At 35.5% G+C, this 26,242-nt stretch overlaps 2 protein-coding genes across 2 annotated transcripts; both read left to right on the top strand.

The window, feature by feature from the left end:
* The first annotated feature begins 8,074 nt into the window (after window positions 1-8,074).
* LOC130970606 (uncharacterized protein At4g15545-like) lies at window positions 8,075-18,174 on the top strand. Its single transcript, XM_057896738.1, has 10 exons — window positions 8,075-8,577; window positions 10,625-10,693; window positions 11,903-11,956; window positions 12,086-12,149; window positions 12,284-12,358; window positions 13,385-13,642; window positions 14,301-14,346; window positions 14,436-14,514; window positions 14,609-14,741; window positions 18,014-18,174. The coding sequence occupies exons 1-9, from the start codon at window positions 8,278-8,280 to the stop codon at window positions 14,699-14,701; spliced, it is 1,038 nt and encodes a 345-aa protein (XP_057752721.1). The 5' UTR covers window positions 8,075-8,277; the 3' UTR covers window positions 14,702-14,741; window positions 18,014-18,174.
* A 2,588-nt stretch (window positions 18,175-20,762) lies between these two features.
* On the top strand, window positions 20,763-25,880 carry LOC130965223 (E3 ubiquitin-protein ligase CCNB1IP1 homolog). The gene is made up of 8 exons (XM_057889955.1): window positions 20,763-20,825; window positions 21,741-21,855; window positions 21,998-22,070; window positions 22,351-22,396; window positions 22,520-22,550; window positions 24,977-25,232; window positions 25,310-25,473; window positions 25,603-25,880. The coding sequence occupies exons 2-8, from the start codon at window positions 21,786-21,788 to the stop codon at window positions 25,878-25,880; spliced, it is 918 nt and encodes a 305-aa protein (XP_057745938.1). The 5' UTR covers window positions 20,763-20,825; window positions 21,741-21,785.
* Window positions 25,881-26,242: the final 362 nt, after the last annotated feature.

Raw genomic sequence — 26,242 nt, 5'->3', positions numbered from 1 at the left:
AAGAAATAGTATAACTAGAAGTTTGATGAAAGAAATAAAGGATCAAAGACTCATAGAATAGAGATACAAAGCGCGAAGCGTTCACACATAATAACTAAACGCGTTGGCACAAAAAGTACAAAACATATATATATATATATATATATATATATATATATATATATATATATATATATATATATATATATATATATATATATATAAAACCTTGTAGATAGCACCAAGATACACAAGGTAATAACTAAATAGACAAGATATATATATACAATATGCAATAGAGAACTAGACACAGCCTGCGGAGTTTAGGTTGGCTAGTCAAAATAGAAATACAGTAGAGTTTTTTATATTTAAAATATCTAACATCCTATCTCTCAATATTTTCAAAATACAAGCCTCTAAGGCAACAAAATATATAAAAGTGAGAGACTACAAGATAAATCAAAATAGGAAGCTGGATCATCCTCTGATCTGTCACCGTTCACAAACTCACCGAGGTGGGTTGCGACCTGCATCTGAAAAACAACAACATATGATATGAGAACTGGAGGTTCTTAGTATGGTAATAGTGCTCAATAGATAAGATATAAGGTTTTGGGAAGCCAAAAGCAATCCTAGAACTTCACATCGATACCGATATTCAAGCTTAATGAAATATATATATAAATCATAAACAGGGTAATCTAACTTAAGGGATTTCTAACTAATTCTAGTCACCGCTATCCCACAACTTTCGCCAACCTATCCTCCATGTGATCCCATCGCTACCTCCTACCAAGCCTCCTCAATCCCAGCAAAAAGCACAATTGATACAAATAAGTAAAGCACACGTAATATACATATACAGCAAGTGAAACAAATAGCAAGTAAGCATGTGATTCATTTAGGCATAACTCAAGTAATCAAAGCAAGAAAGCATGTAAAAGATGCATATGATGAATGCTTATCCTATTTGGCTTGTGATATCACTTGTCGGTTCAACTACCAACCTGACATATCCTTTCGGATGTAGCCTTTCTGCCACAACCCTCACATTTGAACATAGGCGGGAGACTGCCACGGCCCCTACGTCGGTGCCGCTACCTCGACAAGCAAGATTCACCATCGTCTTTGCCCAAGGTGCATAGCGACTTACCAAAATAATGTATCATCATAACTTAACCCAGAGATATAGTACCCTACACACTATCATTCCAAGGATATAGTGCCTGGTATACTTTCAATATCTAACAAGTCCATCGTTCCTTTTCAAGTTCTAAACTCATCATAAACATCATCAATTCTCAATTCATATTCTCATTCCATTCTCAACTCATCATCAATGTACTACTCCATAACCTTCATCATAATTCATATATCTCACATTCCAAAGCTCCATATCATCATTACCGTCATACAACTTATCTTCAAATATAAAATTCACATACAATTAATTACACACACAAACATTTAATCCTTTCTTAAAAGCTACTAGTATAAGTTTCACGAAACATTACATATTAACTAAAGGAAACCAAAATCATATCTTGGCCGATTCTCGCACAAGCTCCAAATCACCAAATGGCCTCTAACCAAGCTTCCAAGTCTAAACAACCACCAAACTCAATCCAAATGCTCCAAATAGCCAATTTAACTCCAATAAACACCAATTTTCAATCTAATATCATGTAATTTCACTAAAATCAACTAAATACAAGAATTTCATGAAACCTTACCTTGTTCAATAAAATTTGGGGTGAAATTTACTAATCACCTAAGGTTAATCACCATTTAAACAACCAAAACCACAAAACCCACTCAAATCAAACCCAAAAATGAAAAATCTGCTAGGGCAGGAAACTAGAGCATAAATTTCGAGAATCTTACCACTATGTTTAGCTAAAAATGACAGACTCAATGAGAGTTTCGTGTGGCAGCAAACGGCACGCAAATCAAAATTTCGGATCAAAAGTTATGGGCGATTAAACATCAAAGTGAATAGTGTTTGGGGTTTATGTTTCCTCCCTTTCATTTCAGCATGATTCACAAATGAGGAGGGTGCTTGTGGGTGAAATGCTTAGTTTGGAGTGTATATATATATATATATATATATATATATATATATATATTTGGCCTTAGACCTAATATGGGCCCGGTCTAACTGCATAGCGTTTTAGGTTTGTTTGACCAACTTTGGACTAAAACCTTTAAGAATGTTTTATTGCTATTTGTTTCTAAACTGATTTGCTATAATAATTAGCATATAATATTCATATAATTATGTTCTGTAATTTTTTTAATTTTCTCGATTATGTTGTATTTTGTTCTGTTCCAAAATACTTTTTGGATCTGTAATTCTAATATGTTGATAGGATATAAATTTCAATTGAAGCAAAGAATGTCATATAATGATTTGGTTGTTCTATTTGTTACTTTAATTTAATATAACATTGTTGTATGAATTTGTATAACTTATGATTTATGTTAGTTATGCACAATTGGCTTATGAATAATAAAATAATAATGTCACAATACCTTAAAGTTATATTTCAACTTTGATTGAGAAAATGAAAACAGCGACATGCGACTCATCTCCCTTTGACATTGCCATCAAGGACAAATCAAGTGTCATATGAGCCTCAAATTCACAATAATTACAACGCAAATAGTACCAACTCAATTACAACAAAATCATCCTCACCCATCGTGCATGTATCACCTCACTAACAACATACCACAATTCATAAGAAAAATATTATGAAGAATATATGCCTCTCTTTCCCTACAAAAACAATTGTTTCTCATATACAATGCTGGTTTTCCTGCAATAAAAAATAAAACTAGATTAGTGTTAGTTTTAAACATAGATATAATTAATTATTTCTAATTCCATGTCTCACAAGTATTTAAACTAAGTCATTAAAAAAAATAATAACCGATGCTCATAATAAGTCTTCTTACCAATTTTAGGAGGAGATTTACTAGGACAATTTGGACTATCATGATGTGCATATTGCTTACGAGCCTTGCAAAATCTTTTTTTTTTTTAGTGTTTTTTTTATCTTTGGACAAACTTTTTTATCAACTATTAATTCAGTTTGAACTACTTTATTTTCCACTTTAAAACTTTCTTTTAAGCAAAGAATATATTTCCATCGAACACTTTGCTTATCTTTTGTTTTAGTTGAATTGCAGACACTAAAACCAACAGCATGTGTATACCTTTTGTAAAATTCTCCTCCATCTCCAGCTATATCGAAGATCATGCCAACCTTCGGTTTCAATTCATCTTCATAATTTGGAATCTATTCTTCTAATGCGTTTAATGTATTATTTAAGCCATTTGAATGCACATCTGAATAAACTTCATTGTCTTGAATTTTCATTAAAATATACCTAACAAATTGAAATTCTTTTTAATATGAATAAAAAAACTTAAATTTAATTAATTTTACACATTTCATAAAATAAAAAATTATATTTATATAAGTAAAAAATAAAAAGCTTTCTCATAATTAAAAAAATTATATACAAGCAATGTTTTAAAGAAATTGTACTAATATAAGAATATTTTATTTTTGAGATCACATTCATTTACACTGAATAAAAAAATACACATACAACTCTGTCTACTTTGAATATGAATAAATGGTGATAACAGTAACTAACAATTTAGATACCAGAGGAAGCAGCAACGAAAACATAGAGAGGAGATGTGGCAACGACTAAAGTGACTAGTACAAGGAGGAGCGATGACAGTGACAGGACTAGTAGTGAAAGGAATAACGCATCACAAGGAGATGTTAAAAAATTAGGAATTTAATTTTTGGTATACAAACACAAGAAGAGAAGAGAAAGGGATGTGAGAGGGATCCCCACTTTTGGTTGGAGAAAGAAAGAGAAAGAGAGGAAAAAGTATTTTTAATTTTAATTTTAGCTTTTAAAATAAGTTTAATCTTGGCCGTTAAATTTAATCCAACAATAATAATTGTATCCTCACATTCTCCTCATGTATATATAATTTTTTATTTAAATAAATTAAAAAATTATTTTATTTACTGAAATAAATAATTTAAAAATTATTACTAAAATACGTAGGATGACTTATCTCGTTTACAGTATAAACGAGATAAGTTTACATGTATCTCCTTTACACTGTAAATGGATAAGACAGTACAGGTAAAGACACGTGTATATCTTGTTTATAGTGTAAACGAGATACGCATAAACTTATCTCGTATACATTATAAACGAGATAAGACTGTGTGAGGCCTATATATAGATGTCATTCACAGCGGCTTTCTGGGCCCCATTTTCCACCTTTCAACCACTCTACTCCGCAAGAGCCATAATAAATCAACATTGGGGCTTCAAGTCCCACAACCTGTGCAGATTTATAAGCCAGGGTACAGATAGATCGAAATTCGCGCTCGGGTGTGAATTGGTAGCTCACAATCTCTGAATTCGCATCGCCAGAAGGCTTAGAAAGGATAGACAATTCCTTGGGTGACCGAGGGGCTCTCGATAAGAGCACAACCTTTCGCCTCGACGAGGCTAGTCCAGAGTGGAAGCTATCCGGGTAAAGTGCTGACCACGGAGTTCTTATGCTCTCTTTTTTCCTTTTCTGACCATATTATTGAGTAAGACGAAGATGGCGCGCGCAGATGCACGTGATCCGAACATCAATCGATTGAACACGACATGGCACGTCGCTGGGGCAGTCGACTTTGCGGTTAGTTTTATTATCTTGACGTTTATGTTATCCCATATATATATATATATATATATATATATATATATATATATATATATATATATATATATATATATATATATATGGCCATGATTATGATGCTTGTCAAAAAGTAGAATACAATTTATGGTTTATATGGCTAAATGTATTGTTAGCAACAGGTCATTGATAGAGTATAATTTTAGGAATGTGTTTCTGATTATTTTGTAATTAAGTTTTTAAGTACATAATTATTAATTTAGATATTAAATGTTGGGGTAGATGTTTTTTAACCTTTGAAGTTAATTTATTGGTTACATGTTTCTTAATTTATTAATTTAGTTATTAACTATTCAAGTAAAAGTTATTTTTTAGTGAACAATTATGTAATTTTGTATTTACCTAAATTAAATTATTAAATAAAAGTTTGTTAATTAGATTATTAATTACTTTGGTTAATATTTTTATTTTAAGTAACGTATTGAGAAAATGTTTATTAATTAACTAAGTAAATATTAACGCAAAAAGTTTTATTGACATAAATTCAGTTAGTACACATGTGTAAATTTCTGTTAAATAAATGTATATAATAGTTAACTCAGTTTGTTATGTTAATGCACATATACAATATTTTTCTAATTGTGATAATTTATTTTTTATTAGAGGCTTCGCTTACTTCTGCCTTGGCGAATGAGTCACACGCTTCCACCACCAGACGCCATTGTTCTGTATTTAAGGGAGGCTAGCTTTGGCGACACGGTGCCTCTTAGGGACTTCGTGTTTGACAATTCCCTGATATGGCATTCGTGGAGCACTGGCATTTGGAGACCCACACGTTCTACCTGCCATGGGGTGAGGCCACTATCACCCTACAGAACGTTGCGTACCACCTCGGGCTACGCACACACGGAGAGCTAATGGGGGTGCTTTTATGATTTCTACAGATAGTACGGCACCGAGACATAGGAGTTGGTGGAGTGACTACCCGGTGCTAGGCCTCCAGTGGTTCCGCAACAGGAAGCATAGAGGAAGGAGTATTTCTCATTGAAGCTTATATGGCTTCGAGACTGAGTCCGCTATATGCCCGAGATGGATGATCCAAAGACACTCCAACAGATAGTATGCGAGGTGTTACATCTTTCTTGAATCTACCAGTCCAGTCCGCCATCTCTTGGAACAAACCTCTCAAGGCATCCATGTACCACTCGTACCCGACCTTGCTTGGACTATAAGCAGCGTTTATGAGGTATCGCTTGCTCTCGGTGGACTTGAAACGAGATATAAAATTTGCAGTCACGTGTCTAACACAATAAGCATGGAACGCCCTGGGAGGTTGCCAACCACTATCATCGACCCTCGGTGCAGCCTTGATCGCATGTGATCTATTAGAAATAATCAATAGGCCTTCCTGTGGGGTGACATGTCATCTCAAATTAGTCAGGAAGAAAGACCATGACTCCGTACTCTCAGACTTCACAATTGCAAAAACAATAGGAAGGATATTGTTGTTGTCATCTTGTGCCACTACAATAAGCAACACACCACCGTATTTGCCATACACATGCGTGCCATTGACAGAAATAAACAGCTTGCAATGCTTGAAAGTTTCAACACAGGACGGGAATTCCCAACATACTTTGTCGAACATTCTACCATCACGGACCATAAGGTGCCCATCATAGTATGGTAAGACCCTGAGCTCACATATTGTTCAAGGACAACAACTCTGCAGTGCTTATAGCAGCTTTACCATCTTGTTATATGACTCCTCCCGGTGCCCGTATATCTGTCCAATTGCCTCTTAGTTCACCATCCAGACTTTTCTATACAAAGATTTGAAGTGATAGAGTTGCCAAACTGCACTCTGCAGGAAAAGGATGCTAACGGATGGGTTGGACTGTATCAACTGCAGGATGACATTGCAGATGAGGCTGCTGTCCAACTGTCGATGGTCTTAGGACATGGTTGGTACTAAACACATATGCGCTCCACCAATCCTCTGGACCTCCCTAACGAAATAAAACATTCATGATTGGAAAATACACCAGATATAACAATCATAAATGAGTACACACGCCACAATCAAACTTGACCTCACCAGTATCCAAGGTTCTGTCAGAAGGTTACACGGAGACTCCATGGACATCCAGTTACAACTTGGCGGCAATGCACATGGTACTTTAATTGATTTAATTCGACCACTTGGTACTCAGCACTTCTGCGAATGCTGTAGTTCTTCACACCCTGCATCACTGCATCTCTACTTTTGAATTTGTGGCCGACCCGAAAATCCACACCACCATCTAGGTTGTAATCATCTTCCTCGGTGTTGGAAAACGGAAATTTCTCATGCATCGCATCTAGATCTAATGCATGATAGTGGTTTGGTACATCTGTTAGTGCCGGAATCGGGTGGGAAAGAGGCAAAACATAGCGCACCGCTGCCTCCACCGGTGTCTCTAGTACGAATTTCTTCTCATTATCATCTTCAGAAGAACCACTCTTGTTGCTATCCGCAACATACTCTTCGTCGAAGTCTTCATCATCCACGTTTATATCTTCCACTAGACTAGCAACATAAATCAGGGGTAGTGTGAGAGGTGGGTCATCTTGCACAAAGGTCGAGTGGATGGATCCACTGTCACCAACATCACCAACCTCGATAGAAAGCCCAATGACTTGTTCTGACATGATTCTCCCATAGATGTCAAACATGAGGCACACATGCTTGTCGCCCTGGTGCCGAAACAAACGAAACCAAAAAATTCTGTTTTCCAACGGTGTTAGCAACATATACCCCAACTGTGTGATCTCTTTTCTCCCTACACCACCAAGGTTACTCAATATCAGATTCTTCAATTCGAACAAGGAACTTATTCGTCGAGTGCGCAACACTAATGGATTATCACACTTAAATATCACCTCATTATTACTGTTTCTCATACGACAATTAGGATACACACAGACAACCACATATCTGCTATTATTGGACATTTTTGCCTATTATTTTGGAAGAGAAAAGATGAGAAGAAGATATGAAATATACGTGGAGAATGCAAAGGGTTGCACATCCTTTTATAGCTGTTGAAAATTTATCTTACTATATTTTGTTTACAGTGTAAACATTATAATTTACCACGTATTGTACAAGAGATAAGTTTACACATATCTCGTTTACACTGTAAACCGGACAGAAATGATTTCACCCTCACTGTCTTATCTCATTTATAGTGTAAACGAGATACGTGTAAACTTATTTATTTTAGTAAATAAATTATTTTTTTAATTTTTTTAAATAAAAAATCCTATATATATATATTATATAATAGTAATTTAACTTTAAACCATTGTTCCGCTCGTTCTTGTTGCCTACTTCCCAGTTGTTAACTTTTGTTAAGTCTCAAAATTGAACAACACCCCTACTCCAAAATTGTGTGTCCCCATCTTCTCTCTTAGGAATCCCCCCTTTTCTCATTCACACTCATACTCTGCATCTCTCCTTCTGTAGGCAGAGGAAAGGAAACGGGGGGCAGTGGGTGACGCCGGACGCCGGCCGCCGAGGGGTGCCAATGGAATCCAATGAGCAGGGTGGCGCGGGGCAAGGAGCAGGAAACACGGACTTCCATCTCCCCGACGAGATCCTGTCCGTCATACCCACTGACCCGTACGACCAGCTTGATCTCGCCCGCAAGATAACCTCCATGGCTATCGCTTCCAGGGTCTCCTCCCTCGAGTCCGATGCCGGCCGCCTCCGTCAGAAGCTTCTCGACAAGGACCGCCTCATCTACGACCTCCAGGAGCGCGTTTCCGCCCTCACCCATGCCTGCCAGGAAGCTGATTCCAGGTGCAAGGCTGCTCTTGATGAAAATGTACTTCGCTTCTCTCTTTTAACTCTTCTCTCGCTATACATTTTCTTTCTCTTGTCTAAGAGGTTGTTTATCAGTTGGGTTTTGGAGGGGGAGAGAGAGAGGGAAAGGGAAAGAAGGATTGTTATACAAAACCCTTTTCCTCCCCGTCCTTCAAACCGTCAATTCTCGAACAATTCCTAAAGGGTTGTTTCTGAGCGAAGATTTTGGAAGAAAGGGCGGGAATGAAGGATTTTTATTTTAAATTTTACACTACTAACTTTGTTCAACTCGCGAACAATGCCTACGTTTCTTTAGGGTTTTGTTGGGTTTAGGTTATATTTATTTTTACTTAACGAGTAAAACCTCACCCCAACCCTGGCCATTTCACAAAAGAACGAATAACCCCCTCACCAAATCGTTCAATTGGGACAAATAGTCCCTCAGAATCGACATTTTCCTCCATTGTGGCTACCATCGCCTCTGCTCCGCAACTACCATGGTGGTCACAATCTCCCTTCTGCGGTCTCCTCCTTTTTCCTCGTTCTCCTCTTCCTCTGCCTCAAAAACTCAGGGAAAAATACTGCATAATTCCATCTTCTGACTCTAATTCCATATTCTCCTTCTGCTCCTGGACTTTTCTCGAAAATGCTACAGATGCAGTGGGAGAAATTGGTGACGCAGTGCTTTTGGGCGACGTAGAATGCCAGGGCCAGATAGGGTGGTGGTGGTTTTGTGAATGGAACTCGAAGTCGGAAGAGACAAGCAGTTCCTCTGGCTCGTGACTATGGAAGTTGCAGTCGTAGCTGCAGGCAAAGCACTTGATGGAACTTGGAAGTAGGGTTTCCAGCTTCCTCTGCGGCACTTGAGATGGAGACACTTAAAGATGAGGAGATTGTTTCTGCTTTTTCTATATATTTGCCAATGGAGAAGAAGAGGAGAAGGAAAAGTAGTGAGGGGGCTATCTTTATTTATTTATTTATTTCAATCATTTGGTTGAAGTAGGAAGTTATAATTGTGATTTTAGTTGGGTATGCTTGTGGTGAGAACAGCGAAAGGCTAGGACATTATCCTTGGCTGCTTGTGGGGTTAAAGAAGGAAAAAGTGATTTGTTCTTTCTGGATTTTGTTTGGAGTTTGACATCATTAGCTGGTTATCATTAGTTAAGTAGGAACTAATATAAATAAGGAAAAGGTTAGAGAGAAAGGAGTCTTTGGCATTTGTTAGCAAGTCTTGGAGAGTCGAGGACCCCCAATTAAGAGGTCTTGGTTTCAAATTTTAGAAATAGCAAATATATGTTTTATGAATTATATATGATGAACGGTATTTTCAAAAAGAAAGTTGTGCACCAAACATGTTCCGTATATATATTGTAGATATGACAATAATACAAATACTTTCTGTTTCTGTTTTTGATTCCAGTTCTACTGTTTTTATATTGTTTTATGTGAGTTAAGAATTGAGAAACTTAGGAGGAACCATGGAAGAATGGTTAGAGAGGTGATTGGAGCAAATGAATGATATAAATGCTTGAAATAACTATTCTTAGTCATGGTTGGTTAGTTGTGCTTGCTAAATATTTGATATCTATTTCAACTAAAAAATATTAGCCAAAAGAAAAAACTAGTTTTATATTCTAGCATTTCGGTAGGACTTGTTAAGCTCGACTTTTAGGAAACCATACACAAGGAGGGAGAAGGGAGATGAAAGAGCAGGTCATAATTTTTTCTGTATATCTCGTCTCATAGTGTAAAATTCTAGCAATTCAATATAATGATATTATTCAAAGCATGTTTGGGAGGGAGGGTTTTGGAGTAAAAGGAAGGAAACTTAAGGTGAAGTTTTCATTTTAAAAAAAGATGTTCTAATTCACAGTTTTTTAAACAAAAAAGATTAAAACAACATATGATGATAGAATATATTTGTTGTCCTATCTTTAGATTTACAATGTTTGTGTAACTTCCTTAATTTAAACATGAATATAAGACTTTGTTTCCTCCTTCTTTTCCCCAAAATCCTAAACCAGTTCAAGGTTTATGATATATCTTTTGTCTCTATCTTTTGGATACAGATGAAGCTTTCGAAGGAGAGAGACCAATTAGCAGCAACAGTGAAAAAGCTGAGTCGAGATTTTGCAAAGGTTTTATTTGATTTTCTGGCTCGTTTTTGTTTTCCTTTGTTTCCTATGTGTGTTCTTGGCCTGTTTCTACTCTTTATAACTTGTCAGTTGCTCCATAGTTGTTGTAGATGCTCCACTTAGTTTCACATTCCTTCTTATTGTATTAATCGTATGAGAAATATTGACTCCTTGGTTCTGTTTTCATATGTTTCATTGGCTTATTGCAATTGTATCCTTACTTCTGTATACCATAAAGTAAAATATTATTACTTTTGCATAATATTAGAAATTTTATTTTGTTTTGCATTATTGCATAGAAGTGTTACTATATAAAGGATGTTTGATATTGGAGAAAACACAGACGTTTGGTTTCCATTTGGAAAATCAACTTTGCCTTCAAACCGCACCTGAACTAAAAGCTACTATTTGTTGCTGAGTTTGGTTTTTCTCATTGGGCACTAAATTAAATTTTGAAGTTAACTTTCTAATTATATCCCTAAACAAGTGAGTTACTCTTGCTTTTTTTTTCCCCCAAATAAATTCCACTCTTATGTTATTAAATAAATATAGTTTTATGTGACAACAGTTTTTTGATAAGCGAGACACAGGGCAAATGTGTGATTCTTTGAAGATACCCAAATAGTCTGATACAATTACAAAGAGATCTTGTCATGGGGGCAGTACAATAAATAAATAAAAATTAGAGAAAAAAAAGAGTACTGTGCTTTTGGAGCTTATCATTATGTTATCCTATTATGAACTTCGGTCCAAACAAATGCCTTAGATTTCGAAAAATAAGTTGATTCAAGAGAATCCTTTCTAAGTTTGGAGAGAAAGTTTGGAATTCAAAATATGGTTTTCATGAAAATATGTTGGGGGAGTCAAGAGTTCATGTCCTACTGGCGGGTTCATTGGATAAATGCAACAATTAAGCAAAGGAAGATGGGACTCCAGTTCAAATACCTGTCTAATGTCTATCATGCACTTGATCTATCGTTTGCTAACATATTGTTTGGAGCTTCAAAACTAACTGCCATTTGGCACACACAAACGTGCTACATATATATTAGTAAAATAACGTTTTGTGTTTACTATTTTACATTACTGGGTGTGTATTTTCCTCCTATATGTCTGGTTAACTTAGTTTAGATTGTGAAATATCGTCCTTTTACCCGCATTACTATGTTTGTCTAAACCTAACGGTTTCTTTTCTTTTTTCCTGTTTGATAGTTGGAGTCATTTAAGAAACAACTGATGCAGTCATTGACTGATGACAGTCCATCTGTAAGGCATCAATATATTGATTTGGTCTTGTTATTTTAATTGCTAGTTATGGTGGTGCTGAAAATGACCTGTACTGTCCTCTTAAATGACATTTCTTTCTTCCTTTCATTTTCATTGCTCGTGGGACAGCAAGCCGAGACCATAGATATTGGAACCTGTGACCAGTCAGTTCCAAAGGCATATCCTGATAAGGGTACTTCGTAGTTCCTACTTCGCTGCTTATCTTTTTCACACATACGACATACCCTTACTGTTGACTTTGTAATGTAGAAGTCAAAACTACTAGCCTTGTTAAATTGTTTATTTGCTTTTGTTATTGTGTTGCAGATGATGTTGCAAGTGGCTATACAGTATATCATTCATATGGTGGTCCTGCAGATGTTGGTAAAACAAGGGATGAAGGTAAACAAGTTCTCCAAATATATAGATCATGTTGCTTTGGTTCTTTCTTTTCCACCATTCAACCATGTTTCTCCTAAAAAAGTGCTATCATGCATAAAGCACAATAAGTAAGTTATGTATGGCTGTGTTGTTAAAGGTGGACAAAACACTGAGATAGAGACACATGGACACAAAGTTGATTTTTGTTCCAAAGACGGAAGACACTAGGGTGAGTTTAATTTGCGTTTTCATTTTTTGTTTTCATTTTTAGTGCTTCTGTTTTCAGATTTTGTAAAGGAAAAAAAGAGAAAACAACAAAAACAATAAAATTTGTTTTTTGTTTTCACTTTCGGTTTTGCATTTTCCTTCACAAAATCCTAAAAACTGAAAACACTGAAAATAAACAGAAAATGAAAACCCAAACCAATTGCACACTAAGATATTTGTCAGGGGACACAAATTTTGTATATTTTGTGTATCTCCTAGAAAGTGCGGACATGAAGGACACAATATTTACCTCATTGCCCCCACTAGATCACCACTGGGATACCGGAGTTTCTATCAGGCTAGGGTAATCGTGTCCACTTAAAATATTTTTTCCTATCCCACGCTACTACCAAATAAGGTACAAAGACAACTTTTTTCTGTCCTTGTCTCAGTGACTCTGGCCCCTCCATTTTCCCTACCAAAATGATACATAAGGGAATTAAAATACTAATCATTTTGAAAATTAATTATTTTCAATCTTCTTTTGAGCATCATATATCGATACTTCAGTGGCATATATAAAGTTTCTATGGTGAAAAATGAAATGTATTGCACTGAAGTAAACTGAAAGTTGGAAAACAGGATATTTTGCTGTAAAAAGAGGAGTTTGGATAATAATAATTGCATTTGACTGGAAAAATTTTTCAAAAATGAGTTTTAAATCCATTATAATACAGCTGGAATTTCTATGAAAATGAGCTTTCAGTTGGCTTTAAATCTGACTGTGATACATATTTATTTCTTTTTGCTGTGGTTTTCTTTTCTTTTCGGGTTTGTTAGCTTCCAGGTATTCTGGTCAAAGGTTTTCTTTGACCCCATATATCACACCACGCCTTACTCCAACTGGAACTCCAAAGGTGATCTCAACAACTGAATCTCCTAGAGGTTATTCTGCTGCTGGTTCACCCAAGAAAACCTCTGGTACTATTTCTCCTACAAAACTTCCTTATGAAGCACGATCATCTCTCTCTGCGTGGTATTCATCTAGTCAGCAGTCATCAGCAGCAAACTCTCCACCTCGGGGTCGATCTGTTCCAGGTTTTGAAGATTGATTGTTAATCTACTTTAAATAATTCCTTTTTACCACCTTCCATCATAATAAAAAAGGTTGCTTGAAGTCTGTCAATGCAAGCACTCAAGCTTCTTTTATCCAAGGATTTGGGGTTCTTTTAATGTTTGGGATGTTATCCTGCTCGTTAGGGCATTGTTTCATAGGAAGCTGTTATGTGTACCTTGAGAATGATATGAGCCAATGAGAAGGATCGAAAGCAATAGAGATGGGACCCAACATACAATCATGAAGAGTTCAACCTCTACCCTTTATATTTATAGCAGGAAGAATAAAAGAGAGAAGAGAGGAAAAACTAATGATGAGTGTTCTACTGATATTTTAACTAATATGCCACATGGCACTGGTAGTGGGAGGTTGTGAGATCATAGGCTGATTCTGTTAGAAGAGAGAGAATAGAATGAGCTATATAGGATAGGGTGAGAATTAGAATGTCTGGAGCAAAAGTAGCGATATGCTTATGACTAGGAGGCAGACCCTATAATTTCTGGCATTGTCATTTGCTTGTTTTCTTCCTTAAAATCCAGTATACTACAAATAGATAAAGAAAAGGCTGAATCTCGTGTATATTTTGTTATAAAATTATCTTCAGTTGTTTATCCTCATAACACATAATAATTTGTTTAGGTCGTACCCCGAAGATAGATGGAAAGGATTTTTTTCGTCAAGCTAGGTGACATTCATTCTCCCTGTCATGCAGTGACATCTTACTTTATTTCATTTGAGAGGCTTAATGAATTGATTATTGCATAACTTATTCAGGAGTCGTCTTTCATATGAGCAGTTTAGTGCATTTCTTGCTAACATAAAGGAATTAAATGCTCAGAAGCAAACACGAGAGGTAAATAAATATTGAATACTTGAAGTATGATATCTGGAACATGAAACAATTTCAAAGATGTTAATCATTGTTCAACATGGTTTTTGGTCTTCAGGAAACTTTAAGAAAAGCTGATGAGATATTCGGGGCAGACAACAAAGATCTTTACCTATCTTTTCAAGGACTTCTTAATCGGAATGTACGTTAGTTGATACTGAAAGCAACTTGGCCAGGAATCATTTAAACTGGTATGCCGGTCCTTGGTTACTGTTACTCTCCTTGTTGCTATGTTGCTATGCATATCTTTTGTTATCTTAAATATAGATGAATTTGCATTTGCTGGCACAATAATAAGCAAGCATTTATATTATCTGCATAAGTCTTCTGTATTTCATGCAATCAGTTCAGCCACATTCCCTCACACCCATAAATCCCTTAAAATAACTTGTCTAGATTGGGAGAACGAAAGGCTGTAGTGTAGGAATGGAACAAAGAAAGAGAAAGGAGGTGATTCATAGTCAGGGTTGGATCAAAAAGGACAAGATATGGGATGAACCTGCAGAAATGGTGGTTATTTAGAAGACCTTGTTTCATTTGATGTGGATCCACGAATACAGGGCCTCAAAGGTTAGGTGTGAGAGACCCTTTCTAATTCTCACACAATCTCAATCAACTTCTTTAGTGACTGATTTTTGGTCTTTTTCCCCATGTATCTACTGACCAGCTTGCATACTTTCTAATAGAAACTTATCCTTTCAGCTATGTATCATTTTTCCCCATGTATCTACTAACTGGGCTTATTATTCCCTGATCTGTTCCCCATTTTCTAGCACCAAGCCTATGTAACGTATCTCTTATATGGTTTAAGAGGGAGAGAGATCAGGCTAGACAGGACCTTAGGAGCGTGGTGGTCTCTGTAATGTCTCCATCTATCTTACTGCATTCTCTACATTATCAGAGGACAAAATGATATGTCCATGATATCATTCAGCCCCATCTTCCATTCCATCTTCTTTTCTCTACTCTAACCTCTATTTTATTTACTACCATACACTCTATTCTGCTCTATCAAAAACCTACTCGATCTGGGAACTTTTGGTTGGTTCTCACGCACAAATAACGGATTCTGAATGGGTGGTTGATACTTGACGGAAAATTGTCCTTCTAAGGTTCTCCGGCAAAGATGTAAATGGTTGAGTAGCGCAAGCGGAGCACTACTCCAAGTGGCTTGGGTTCCGGCTAGTGATCGAGTGTATGTGGCGTTGGAGGCTTTGGACGGGAAGGCTCGTACATGGTCTCAATGGTGGGGGATTCGACTATGTTTCCGACTTGGACGAGTTTCCAATTGGATTTGTTTTGTCGATTTCCACCTAATGTAGTCCAAAGCATTGAGTCGACTACATCAAGTGAAGACACAAGTTATAGCTCGCCATTATTTAAGCTCAGATCTGAAGGTTACAGGGAACGTGAAGGTTCTGTAAGAAAGGGATGAGGCGAAAGAAAAGATGAGGGGGAACGAGATCATCCTGCATCCGTTGTTGGTACCACCTGAATTTCTGGTGCGACCATCCAAAGCGGATGACGAGGTTGCTTTGCGGAGAACCTAGGACGACACTACACAACAACTCCCTAGCAATTACACTAGAGAGAGAGAGAGAGAGAGAATATGTGTGTGTGTGTGTGAGAGAGAGAGAAAGAGAGAGGGAGAGAGGGAGAGGGAGAGGGAGAGGGAGCTCGAGGAGTTTCAGCTCCTCAGCTTCCATTCCACCGTCTTCTATTGTCTACTGTAACCTCTACTTTATCTACTACCGAACACTCTATTCTGCTCTCTTATGATGTCTACTGTAACCTCTACTTTATCTACTACCGAACACTCTATTCTGCTCTCTTATGCACTGCATTATCGAGTAAATGGACAAAAGTATACATGAAAGAGTTTGGGGTGGACAAACGTACACACCAAAAACATCAAAGTATACCCAAATGATTGATTTTGATGGACAAAAGTACAATCCAAGCCTTACAAACCCACTAACGATATGACACTTTTGTCTATCCAAAACAATCTTTTGGTTGTACTTTGATATTTACAATCTTTTGTGTGTACTTTTGTCCACTTCAAACTCTTTCATGTGTATTTTTTATCCATTTACTCTTGCATACCAGAACCTTAAGCCTATTTCCCAAAATGGATGCTTGACTTACCTTTCCCTTTTTAATTTTTATTCCAAATTACCAACCCACAAACAGTCTAATTCCTGCTGCCAACATTTTATGATTTCTCAGAGAAAGGAAGGAAGTAAAAATTTCAAGCATCACCATTATTCACTAGACCCATGAAAACTTGACAAACCAGGCGGCCAAGAACAAAAAAGCAACATAGTTCGCTCCCACCAATTTAATAAGCTCCTCTGAAAAAAAAATCCTGTGAAGCTTGCATAATTGATTCTTTTTTGTGCTGCCACAAACAAAATTAAGCTTTGAGCAATATCTGTTGTTGAAGGTCTATGAATTGAGCTCCAAGCAAATACTCCAGATAGTTGTGTATGCTGCACAACACAAGATTTTCCCTCTTGTTGAGACAGAAAGAAGAATGATACAAGGAATAGCAAAAGAACAAACAATAGAACTCTATGAAGCTTAACTTTCCGATCTCCAGTTATGTTTGAAGGAAATTCTTATATGAAAATCACGAGCTTATCAAAACGATAATGAACATCTAATCCTATTCTGTAAAACATTTTTCGACAGAAAATCTGTAACTGAAAGTATGGGAATTCCGCTCCATCCATAATCTTATTCCTGAGACCAGCAAACTTAGTCAAGAGAAACTGATCTAATGCTGCAATGCACAGCGAAGACACCAAAGATTCCAAACAAAGAATTCCATTCAGAAAAAAAGAAAATAGCCAAAGTAAATACAGAATTGATTATGATCTTCCCCACATGAACTGAATATGTGTGGAAATAGCATTGTCTGGCCTTCAAATCTGCAACATGTCTTTTGTAATAATTCTTTTGAGCAGAATTGTCGAAATAAAGGATTTGCCTTTAGAGGAACTTTAGACTTCCAAATAGGTTTACCAAAGTGAAAGAGGTTAAGTTAGGAGCAAGAAATAAGATTTATATCTAAACAAACTTGGTGAATAAAGAGACCAGACCATTTATCGATGGTAGAGTGAAAATTGGCTATAATTATATAGACTTTTGTATTAATATAGCATTTACAAAATTGACTCTATAATTGTTGATTGGGTAAATGCTATGGTAACGAGTGAAAATTGTTTTTTAGTAAAGTAAAAATCCAAAAAAAAAAAAAAATCTATAAGTGCAATGTGTATGTTCTTTATATATTTGGTAAAAATCTTCATTCTCATCCAATTCTTTTCTTCACCAAAAAAATTATCTTGTTCATTTTGTCCTTTTATTCTTAGGTCTCCGTTTAACCTTTTGTTAATTAGTCATTTAACTTATTCTCTTGATTGTACGTTCTCATTCACTGAAGTGACTATTTTTGCAGATTTCGAGCTTGGAACATATGACTGGCGTCGGAAGTGACTCTATTTGGGTTCCTAGTTGTTCTGCGTCCACTGTAGGATTATAATGTTTTCACCTTCATTGATGATTACTTATGCTGTAGTTGGTTATATTATTGCAGAGTTGGTTTAATACTTGCTAATATTATTTCTCTTCCTTTTTTGCTATCCATAAAACTCAAACTCAAATTCATCGTCCATTTAAGAAAAAGAGCATATAGAATACTTGAGTTTTCTTCGTAAATAAGGAGTGAATATCGCCACCACTTTGAAAATGTCGTCCCCATACATGTTTTCCTTTTGTTGGGGTTTTACATGAATATCTTAAATGATAGTGGCATTATGAAACGGGAGTGATAATGTTGGCTCCTCATGAATTTTTAATTAATATCTGACAATAATTATATAGTCAATTTTGTAGTTGATAGATAATCAATTAATCATAATTGTAATATTAATTGCATTATATGTAAACCACAGTAAAATATTCATGTGGCTTTTGTTCAATCTCAATCTTGGAAGCCTAGGGTACCCAAAAATAAATTATGAACAACATAACAGTAATAAAAAAGATTTTATTTTTAACAGAATTAAAAGAAAAGAAGCTAATCCTGATTGTGAAGATTGAAAATGTATTTGAAGCTATACATACACCAAAAATTTTTAAATATGCAAACTCGGTATGTAAATTCAAACATTTTATTATAAAATAGTTTATTAATGAGAAATATTTGTTAATTATATTGCATGCTTGTATAGCGAGTTCAAATTGTTGAAGTGCATGCATGTTTCATTTATTTGCATCTCTTTGATATTATTAAGGTACCCTTTGCTAGTTAGATGAAGGAATTTTGATTGGATACCAATTATTAAGGTACCTTTTACAAAGAAGACGAATTACTAAAACTTTAGATACCAACTAATTTAGATAGCCTATATGAACATATATGTGTAATTTTTCTACGTTGTCATGCATTATTTTGTTTACTAACAAAGTATTTTGTATCATTTAAAAGAATACAATCTAAATTAATCATTATTAATGTTGTAAACTCTATTGCCTAAAAGTAGAACTTCAATAGCATCAAACCTTTGTACTATACAGTTTTTAAAAGTCAAAGATAATTTTATTACCTTATCACACAATTGACTTACACTAAGCAAGTTATTCTTAAGACTTTTGACAAGTACTATATTATCTACCGAAGAAGAATCACTCTTACCAACTTTGCTGATACTAACACCTTTTCCTTTGTTGTTGTTGTCAAAATACTACCCTTTCTCTTTTTGTAGGTTCGACTGTGATGAACTTTGATCATTGATCATGTGCTTGAAGCATTTGCTATCAATATACCATTGCAAATTCTTTGACTTCAAACATGCCTATAAAATAGATTTAACTAGAATTAGACCTATGTGTTGTGCAAAAGTTATATATATATATATATATACACACACACACACTCATAAAATAGATAAACTAATTTAAAATTTAATGACTATAAAATTAAAAATTTATACATAAAATAGACTATAAATAAAACTATAAAAATATTGAATTAAAGTTCATTCATTTGACTTCATATAATCATCTTTTATCTTTGTTCATTTTAAATAGTCATTTTTATTTATTTTTAAAAATCTTTTTAAGGTGCTTAAATACTAAAATATAAGCATGAAATTATTAAACGAAATACAAGTACGTCGAATACAATGTTTTAATAACTGAGAATTAAACAACTTCTAATTTTCTAACTTTATTTTTTATGAGTCATGACACTATATATTTTCAATAATATTATTACAACTACTGTAAACTGTTGAAAGGGAAAGAAAAATAATATATAAATAACAAAGATAATATATAACTAATGAATATAATTAGGTCAACAAAGGAAAAACTAAAAAAATGTAAGAACATTATACATCTAGTGGTTTAGAGAGTTCATTGTCCAATAGATATGCTTAGCAAACTTAAAAAAATAACTATAGTTATCAACCAGATTCTTTAAATATTTGTGCAAAGGATTAGTAAGAATGGACGAGAAAGAGTATATCACTTTTCTTCTTCCTTTCCTGTGTGGGAGTTGGATACATTATTCGTTCATTCTAATTTTTCTAACGCAATTACGGGCTTTATAATAATAATAAATATAAAGAAAATAAAAAGAAAATATAAAACAAAAAGCCGGTATTTTATTTTTCTTTCATAATTTCTTTTACAATTTGCGGCCTACGGATTCAAACCGTCTCTTCTCGGAGACACACACTCCCATAAAGGAACCTTTGGCGCCAAAATTCAATATCAAATTCCACATTTCTCTCTGTTCCTCCAACTCTTTTATCTGCATTCTGATCGCTATACGGTACGGCATTTTCTCCAATCTTCCATTAGCTTTATGTTTCAATTCCAAGGTGTTCTTCGTGGAAAGAGATTACTGGCAATTTAGAACCTGTACCAAACTTTTTCTTTGATTTGCGTTCGAAATTTGAGTCATTATTCACTAGAATTTTGGATCATTATTGTTTCGTACTCTCTTCTGAGCTAATAACCTTCTCTTTCATTTTTCGTTTTGTTCTAGATTTCAGGTTCCGTCAGGTACACGAGGAACGAGATAGTGATAACTGAGTTTCGGTAAAATTGTCCGGTTCGGAGATGCTGCCTTTATTTCATTTTAAATATTGTTATCGTTATTGAGTTTGATTTGAGCAACTGTTCATGGTGTGCTTGAAGCAAAAATTATGCTTCTGCAGGCTGTTGATCATAAATAAAATAATTTCACGATTACATGTGAGGTGAGTTAAGTTACATGCTCATTATTATTAGTATTATTATTATTAGAAAAATATTAGGAAGTCAACACTTTTTTATTAATATTAGCTAATATTTTGAATCAACACTTTATTTTTATTATATTAGGATTTAAGATTTATGGTTTAGATATTGTTATAAAAATACTTTTGTTGGCTAAGTGTTGGCAAAAAGTTAATAAAGTTAGTGATGTAACATCATTATTGTTATTATTATTAGAGATTGTATTGAAGTTACAAAACTCTTACTCTGCCAGTAATATTATTATATGTAATGCTTTTTATTTTGTTCTTTTAGTGGCATATCATTAATTCATGAGATTCATAAAATTCTGTTGGGAGTTAGAGATGCTGATGAAAAGGCAGCACTTTATAGCTGTCTAGTTTAGTGACGTTGAAATTCGCACATTATTTCACTGAGGAAGTGAAAGCCTGTGTGAGTAATTTGTCTGATAAGTGCCCAAATATGTTTGTGCAATTTTGTGCTTCATAGGCTATCACAGTCCTGTGTTTGAACTTATGTTTTCATAAGCATGAGATAGAGTTCTGAATTTTTTTTCCCCTCTTTTTATTTACTCATTTCGGATTTAATTTGCAAATACATCATTGTCTTTGTGGGAAATTCATTCAGATGTTTCTTGTCACTAGTACTACTTCAGGTTGTCTTGGAGTCTTGTTGGCCTGTAGTGCATTTTACATAGACAGTAACCAAACTGTGTCTTTGACACCGAACACTCAAAATCCACATGTTTAGTATTTGGGCTGATGCTTTGATATCATTATCATTATTTTATTTATTTTAGGTTGATTTTGCTAGCCACTTAAGTTTAGATCTTTTACCTTAAGTTGAGTAAACCCATAGCCTAATTCACAAAGAATCCTGATGTATTTGTGTTGTAGGTGTATTTGCCATTAGACATGTGAAGCCTGTATTTGAAAGCTGAAATGAGATGCAATGCATGCTGGCGAGAAGTAGAAGGACGAGCGGTTTCCACTACATGTGGTCATCTGTTGTGTATCCGCAAGAAATAGACTTTTGTGTTTCTCGTTTGTTTTATTGGTTAATCTAAGAAATATTGTTCATGGAAAATGAGGTTGGATTTTCTTTTCTGTTATTGAACTGATTGGTGGATATATTACCTTAACATAGTACAAAGGTACGGATGATGCCAATAAGATATTGAGTAACGATGGAGCATGCCCAATCTGTGATCAAGTACTTTCAAAGAGGTATGGTTTTGATCTGCTGATTATTAAATAAACACAAACAATGTTGTTATTCACCTGACCCAATGGTTTTTCAAATTAAGGATTTGTTCTCATGTATTGTTGTGGTTCTATCGTGATTCTTTATTATATATTGTCAGTTTTGAATCCACTGAATGCTATACAAATAAAATTTGTCATTGGTTGCACTAATATTTTCACAACTTTAGCATCCATATTTGTGCTGCACGTTTATGAAAATTAAAATTTTGTTGGAAATTTCATATTTCTCTCCTCTTGTCAGCCTCATGAAGCCTGTAGATATCAATCCCAACGACGAATGGATAAATGTAAGAATACTTCTCACTATAATGTAACTACATGCAGCAGAGATTATTTTTTTCTTTTATTTTATTTTATTTTTTAAATTTATATAGCTTTCCTGCCACTCATTGTGATATTTTCTGTTGTAGATGGCCATGGCTGGAATATCTCCACAGATATGTATCCTTTATGCCCATTTTTTAGAGGGTACCTGATAGAGGTCCATCATAAAGAGAGTCTACAATGCAACAGTAAGAAAGGTTATAGGTTATAATAACATAATTGATCGACGAGTATTAGAGGAACTGCAGGAACTGTTAGTTACAGGAGATTTACCAAGTTCTAGATGCAATAGAGATTAGAGTAATTGGTTGGGTTTGGGAAGGGAGCAGTGTCAATATAGTGAACACAAGATTAGACATAAGCCATAAGGAGTTTCCCTGTGATAACGTGTAGAAGTGTGGAACAAGTTTCATGAAACTAATGGAGTCAGAATGTAGAGGGAGGATGAAGCAGCTATATTTAAGATGTGATGAGAAATTCACTCCCAAACATGTTAACCAATTCAAGGTCACGCAGCTCATGCTGTTAGAGGAAGAAACACATGAAAATTAGGAAGATATTGGGACTAAGGAGTAAGGAGGAAGAATTGTATTATAGGAAGGGAAATTGGTGCTGTTTGATCTCTCTATAGCATGACAATCCTCACAACAAAGAGATCTCTCGAATGATGGGGGATGTGCTAGACAAGAAAGTAATGGGAGATGCGTGAAAGGTTAATATTGGAGGAGAGTGATAGAAACTAATATGTTGGTAAGAAGGAAATAGGACAAGTTTGATAGAGAGGTATATGAGAAAGAATGACAAAACTATAGCTATTTTTGGAGGCAAGAGCCTTGAACTACAACTAGTGATGGGTAGATCAAACACTTTAACCCACTTAGAGTATCTGTTGGACACTAAAGGTGATTTATATTTGCAAGGGACTTATTGAGACAAGTGGAGACAATGAAGTGGGGTCCTAAGGTGCATAACTTAATTGTTGATATGGCAAGTGTGAGATAGAAGATCCCATGATCCTAGGAGAATCTCAGTGTTGAGCAATCTGTAGGTAAGGTGTGAGGATTAAGAAAATACTTGGAAATGGGCTTGAGAGAGAATAAGCTGTTCTAAGTTCTTAGACCTTGTTTCTTCTATTTATTGTCTGTATAACACTTTATCAATTGATACCCCATTGGTAGTACCCCGATAGTGATAGCATGCAAGCTTTTTATTTCATATTCTTGCAACTTTGTAGTCAAGGAAGGTCCTCACACTGTCTGCTGTCTGGAAAGCTAGTGCAAAAGAGATGGTGAAAAGGCCAAAGGTGATAGGTTACTTTTCAAATTGGAGTTGGAGAAGGTGGTCCCCCAGAGAAGGTCTACGAGAGGTTTGCCTTTTGAATTTTTATTTCTTCTGAAAATCAGGCGGAGGGAGGGATGAAGACAATGAATAATAGGGAAGATGTGATCAATTTTGGGGAGGTTGCTTTTGAAGTGGATAGAATTGTCGATAATCCAAAGCATTAAAGAGAACACAAGAAGTGGTTGAGTCCAACTAGGTAAGGAAAATGAAAATGGAGAAGGGTGAAAAAGCTGAGTCCAGAGACAAAGGAGACGAAGGACATGATTTGCAAAGTGGACGATCACCTTGTGGGTTTTCCAGATGTGGGATTTTAGCAACCTCCATTTCTGTTCATTGAGGCATTAAGGCCATCTTTTGTGAACTTCATAGGGATACAAATTTGGCTGAATTGAAACAGAATATGTCTACTGCATAGCCAAGAATGAAGGTGCAAACAGATTAGAAAAGTTGGAAAGAATCTAGCACTTTGGGGATTGGTTGTATCTAAAGTTCCAGCTTTGGAGGGTCAAGACTATAGTCAACAAATGAAATGAGGAGGTCAACCTTTACCAATAGTAATGACAGCATATTGAGAACTACGGCATTAGCTTTTGGAGTTGTTAAGCAGATCTTAGGTGAAATACTAGAGGGGAAGGTGGGAAATCTTGGGAGCTACACACAGTGCTAATCAGGGGAGTTCCCATGTTTCACGAAGAGGAAATGGTGAAAGTTTTGGGGAGTATTGATTGCAAGCTTATAATAAAGTCGCTCAATATGGGAAAGGAAGGAGGATTACAGGGGATAATTCTTCAAATAAAAGGAATGTGAACAGAGAAGAGTCACTTAGGTGTCATTTAGGCGTTGGTTAGCTACATAAAAGAGGTTAGGGAGAGAGAAAGGAACATAGATGAGATAAATGACAATAAGTAGAGAATGTGGTCTCTGGAGTACCTTAGAATGCCAGTTTCATCATCCTCTGGTTCAGAGGTCACCGCTATGATAAATACATGCCATTTGTTTACTCTTTTCTCTACTTTCTCTATTTTCCTATCTGATCCAGTTCACTAGAACTGTACAATAAGATAAAATGAAATTGGTTTCATATGTTCTAACCTTTTATATATAATCTGACGGTTTGACTCAAGAGAATGAAGTGTTATGTTCTGCAATTCTAGAAATTAAGAGGGTATATTGGACCATGTGTTTTCCCTGAGCATATTTAGTGATGAAGAGTGCATACAGAAGTGTGATGTTCTACATTGGCCAAAAAGAACTGGAGATGCAATTTAAGATGAACCGGATTGTTGCTCAATGCCGGCAGAAATGTGAAATGATGCAAGAGAAGTTTACAGAAAAATTAGAGCAGGTTCATACGGCTTACCAAAAAATGACCAAGAGATGCCAGATGATGCAGCAGGAAATCGAGGTCTTAACCAAGGACAATCAAGAACTCCAGGAAAAATTTGCTGAAAAATCCAGGTCAATGCTGATCTCTTTTGAAACTTATGCAAATCATATATCGGTGTTAATGCCTTTTAGCTGTATTGCAATTTCAGGCAGAAGAGAAAATTAGATGAAATGTATGACCAACTAAGGAGTGAGTTTGAGTCAGTGAAGCGGTCTGCCATACAGCCTGCAAGCAACTATTATAACAGAAATGATAATGATTTGTTCTCTAATCCACCTAACATTATGGATGAGAGACAAACTGGCAGAAAAGGTAACCCTTTGCATTCTAGTTTCTAAGTAACCTTTTCAATTGAAGAAAGGAAAAATGCTTAAATAATGAACTATATGGCCTGCTTTCCAACTTATATATTTCCAAAAGTAGGTAACTTAATTGTCACAGGTCTGCTGGTATTCACTCCTGACACTCCAGGGCCAAAAGAGGATGTGTGGCCTGCAAGACAGAATAGCAATAACTCTGGTGGCCGCTTTGATATCTCTATTGGCTCACCGGCTAAACAAGCAGTCAGTCCAGGGAATGCAGGGAACAGAAAGGTTGGTGCTCACCCAGTTTTTGGAGCTGGTGGCACAAGCAACCCTTCAATGAATCTGAGGAACTTGATACTTTCTCCAATAAAGCGGCCTCAGCTCTCACGTAACCGGCCCCAATTATTCACGTGAGGAAGAAACTTATGTCTTCTACTGTTACTCTGTTATCTAAATTCTGAATATTGTACTTTGATATTTCAGGTTATAACCTCAGACTATGCTCAACCATCTAAGACTCAAGTTAAGCTGTCTCTTCCGGGTTGTTTCTGGCTTTAGCTTTTTTTCCCTTCCTTTATGGCGAAACAAAAAGGCGAAAGTAACTCTGTTGTCCTTCTTTTAATGAATTCCTAGTTTTCTTTGGATACATATTCGTTTTAGCACTTGCATGCTCTAAGCTGCCAAGACACAAAATGCATATATTATTTCTCTTTCCCTGCATTCGATTTGTAGAATGCAAGATATATAATATTAGCATTACATAGGGTCGGAATACA

Source organism: Arachis stenosperma, chromosome 3 (genome assembly GCF_014773155.1).
Source record: "Arachis stenosperma cultivar V10309 chromosome 3, arast.V10309.gnm1.PFL2, whole genome shotgun sequence".
NCBI lineage: Eukaryota > Viridiplantae > Streptophyta > Magnoliopsida > Fabales > Fabaceae > Arachis > Arachis stenosperma.
The sequence above is the reverse complement of the archived record's forward strand: the minus strand, read 5'-3'. Positions and strand labels throughout refer to the sequence as shown.

What these genes read in the sequence shown, in the direction of transcription:
- LOC130970606 (XM_057896738.1), top strand. Translation starts at nt 8,278, where the DNA reads ATGGAATCCAATGAGCAGGGTGGCGCGGGGCAAGGAGCAGGAAACACG. An exon ending in TCGGGGTCGATCTGTTCCAG is followed by an intron (nt 13,643 to 14,300) that starts GTTTTGAAGATT and finishes TAATTTGTTTAG; the next exon opens with GTCGTACCCCGAAGATAGAT. An exon ending in GATTTTTTTCGTCAAGCTAG is followed by an intron (nt 14,347 to 14,435) that starts GTGACATTCATT and finishes TAACTTATTCAG; the next exon opens with GAGTCGTCTTTCATATGAGC.
- LOC130965223 (XM_057889955.1), top strand. Translation starts at nt 21,786, where the DNA reads ATGAGATGCAATGCATGCTGGCGAGAAGTAGAAGGACGAGCGGTTTCC. An exon ending in TGGAATATCTCCACAGATAT is followed by an intron (nt 22,551 to 24,976) that starts GTATCCTTTATG and finishes GAGCATATTTAG; the next exon opens with TGATGAAGAGTGCATACAGA. An exon ending in AAATTTGCTGAAAAATCCAG is followed by an intron (nt 25,233 to 25,309) that starts GTCAATGCTGAT and finishes TTGCAATTTCAG; the next exon opens with GCAGAAGAGAAAATTAGATG.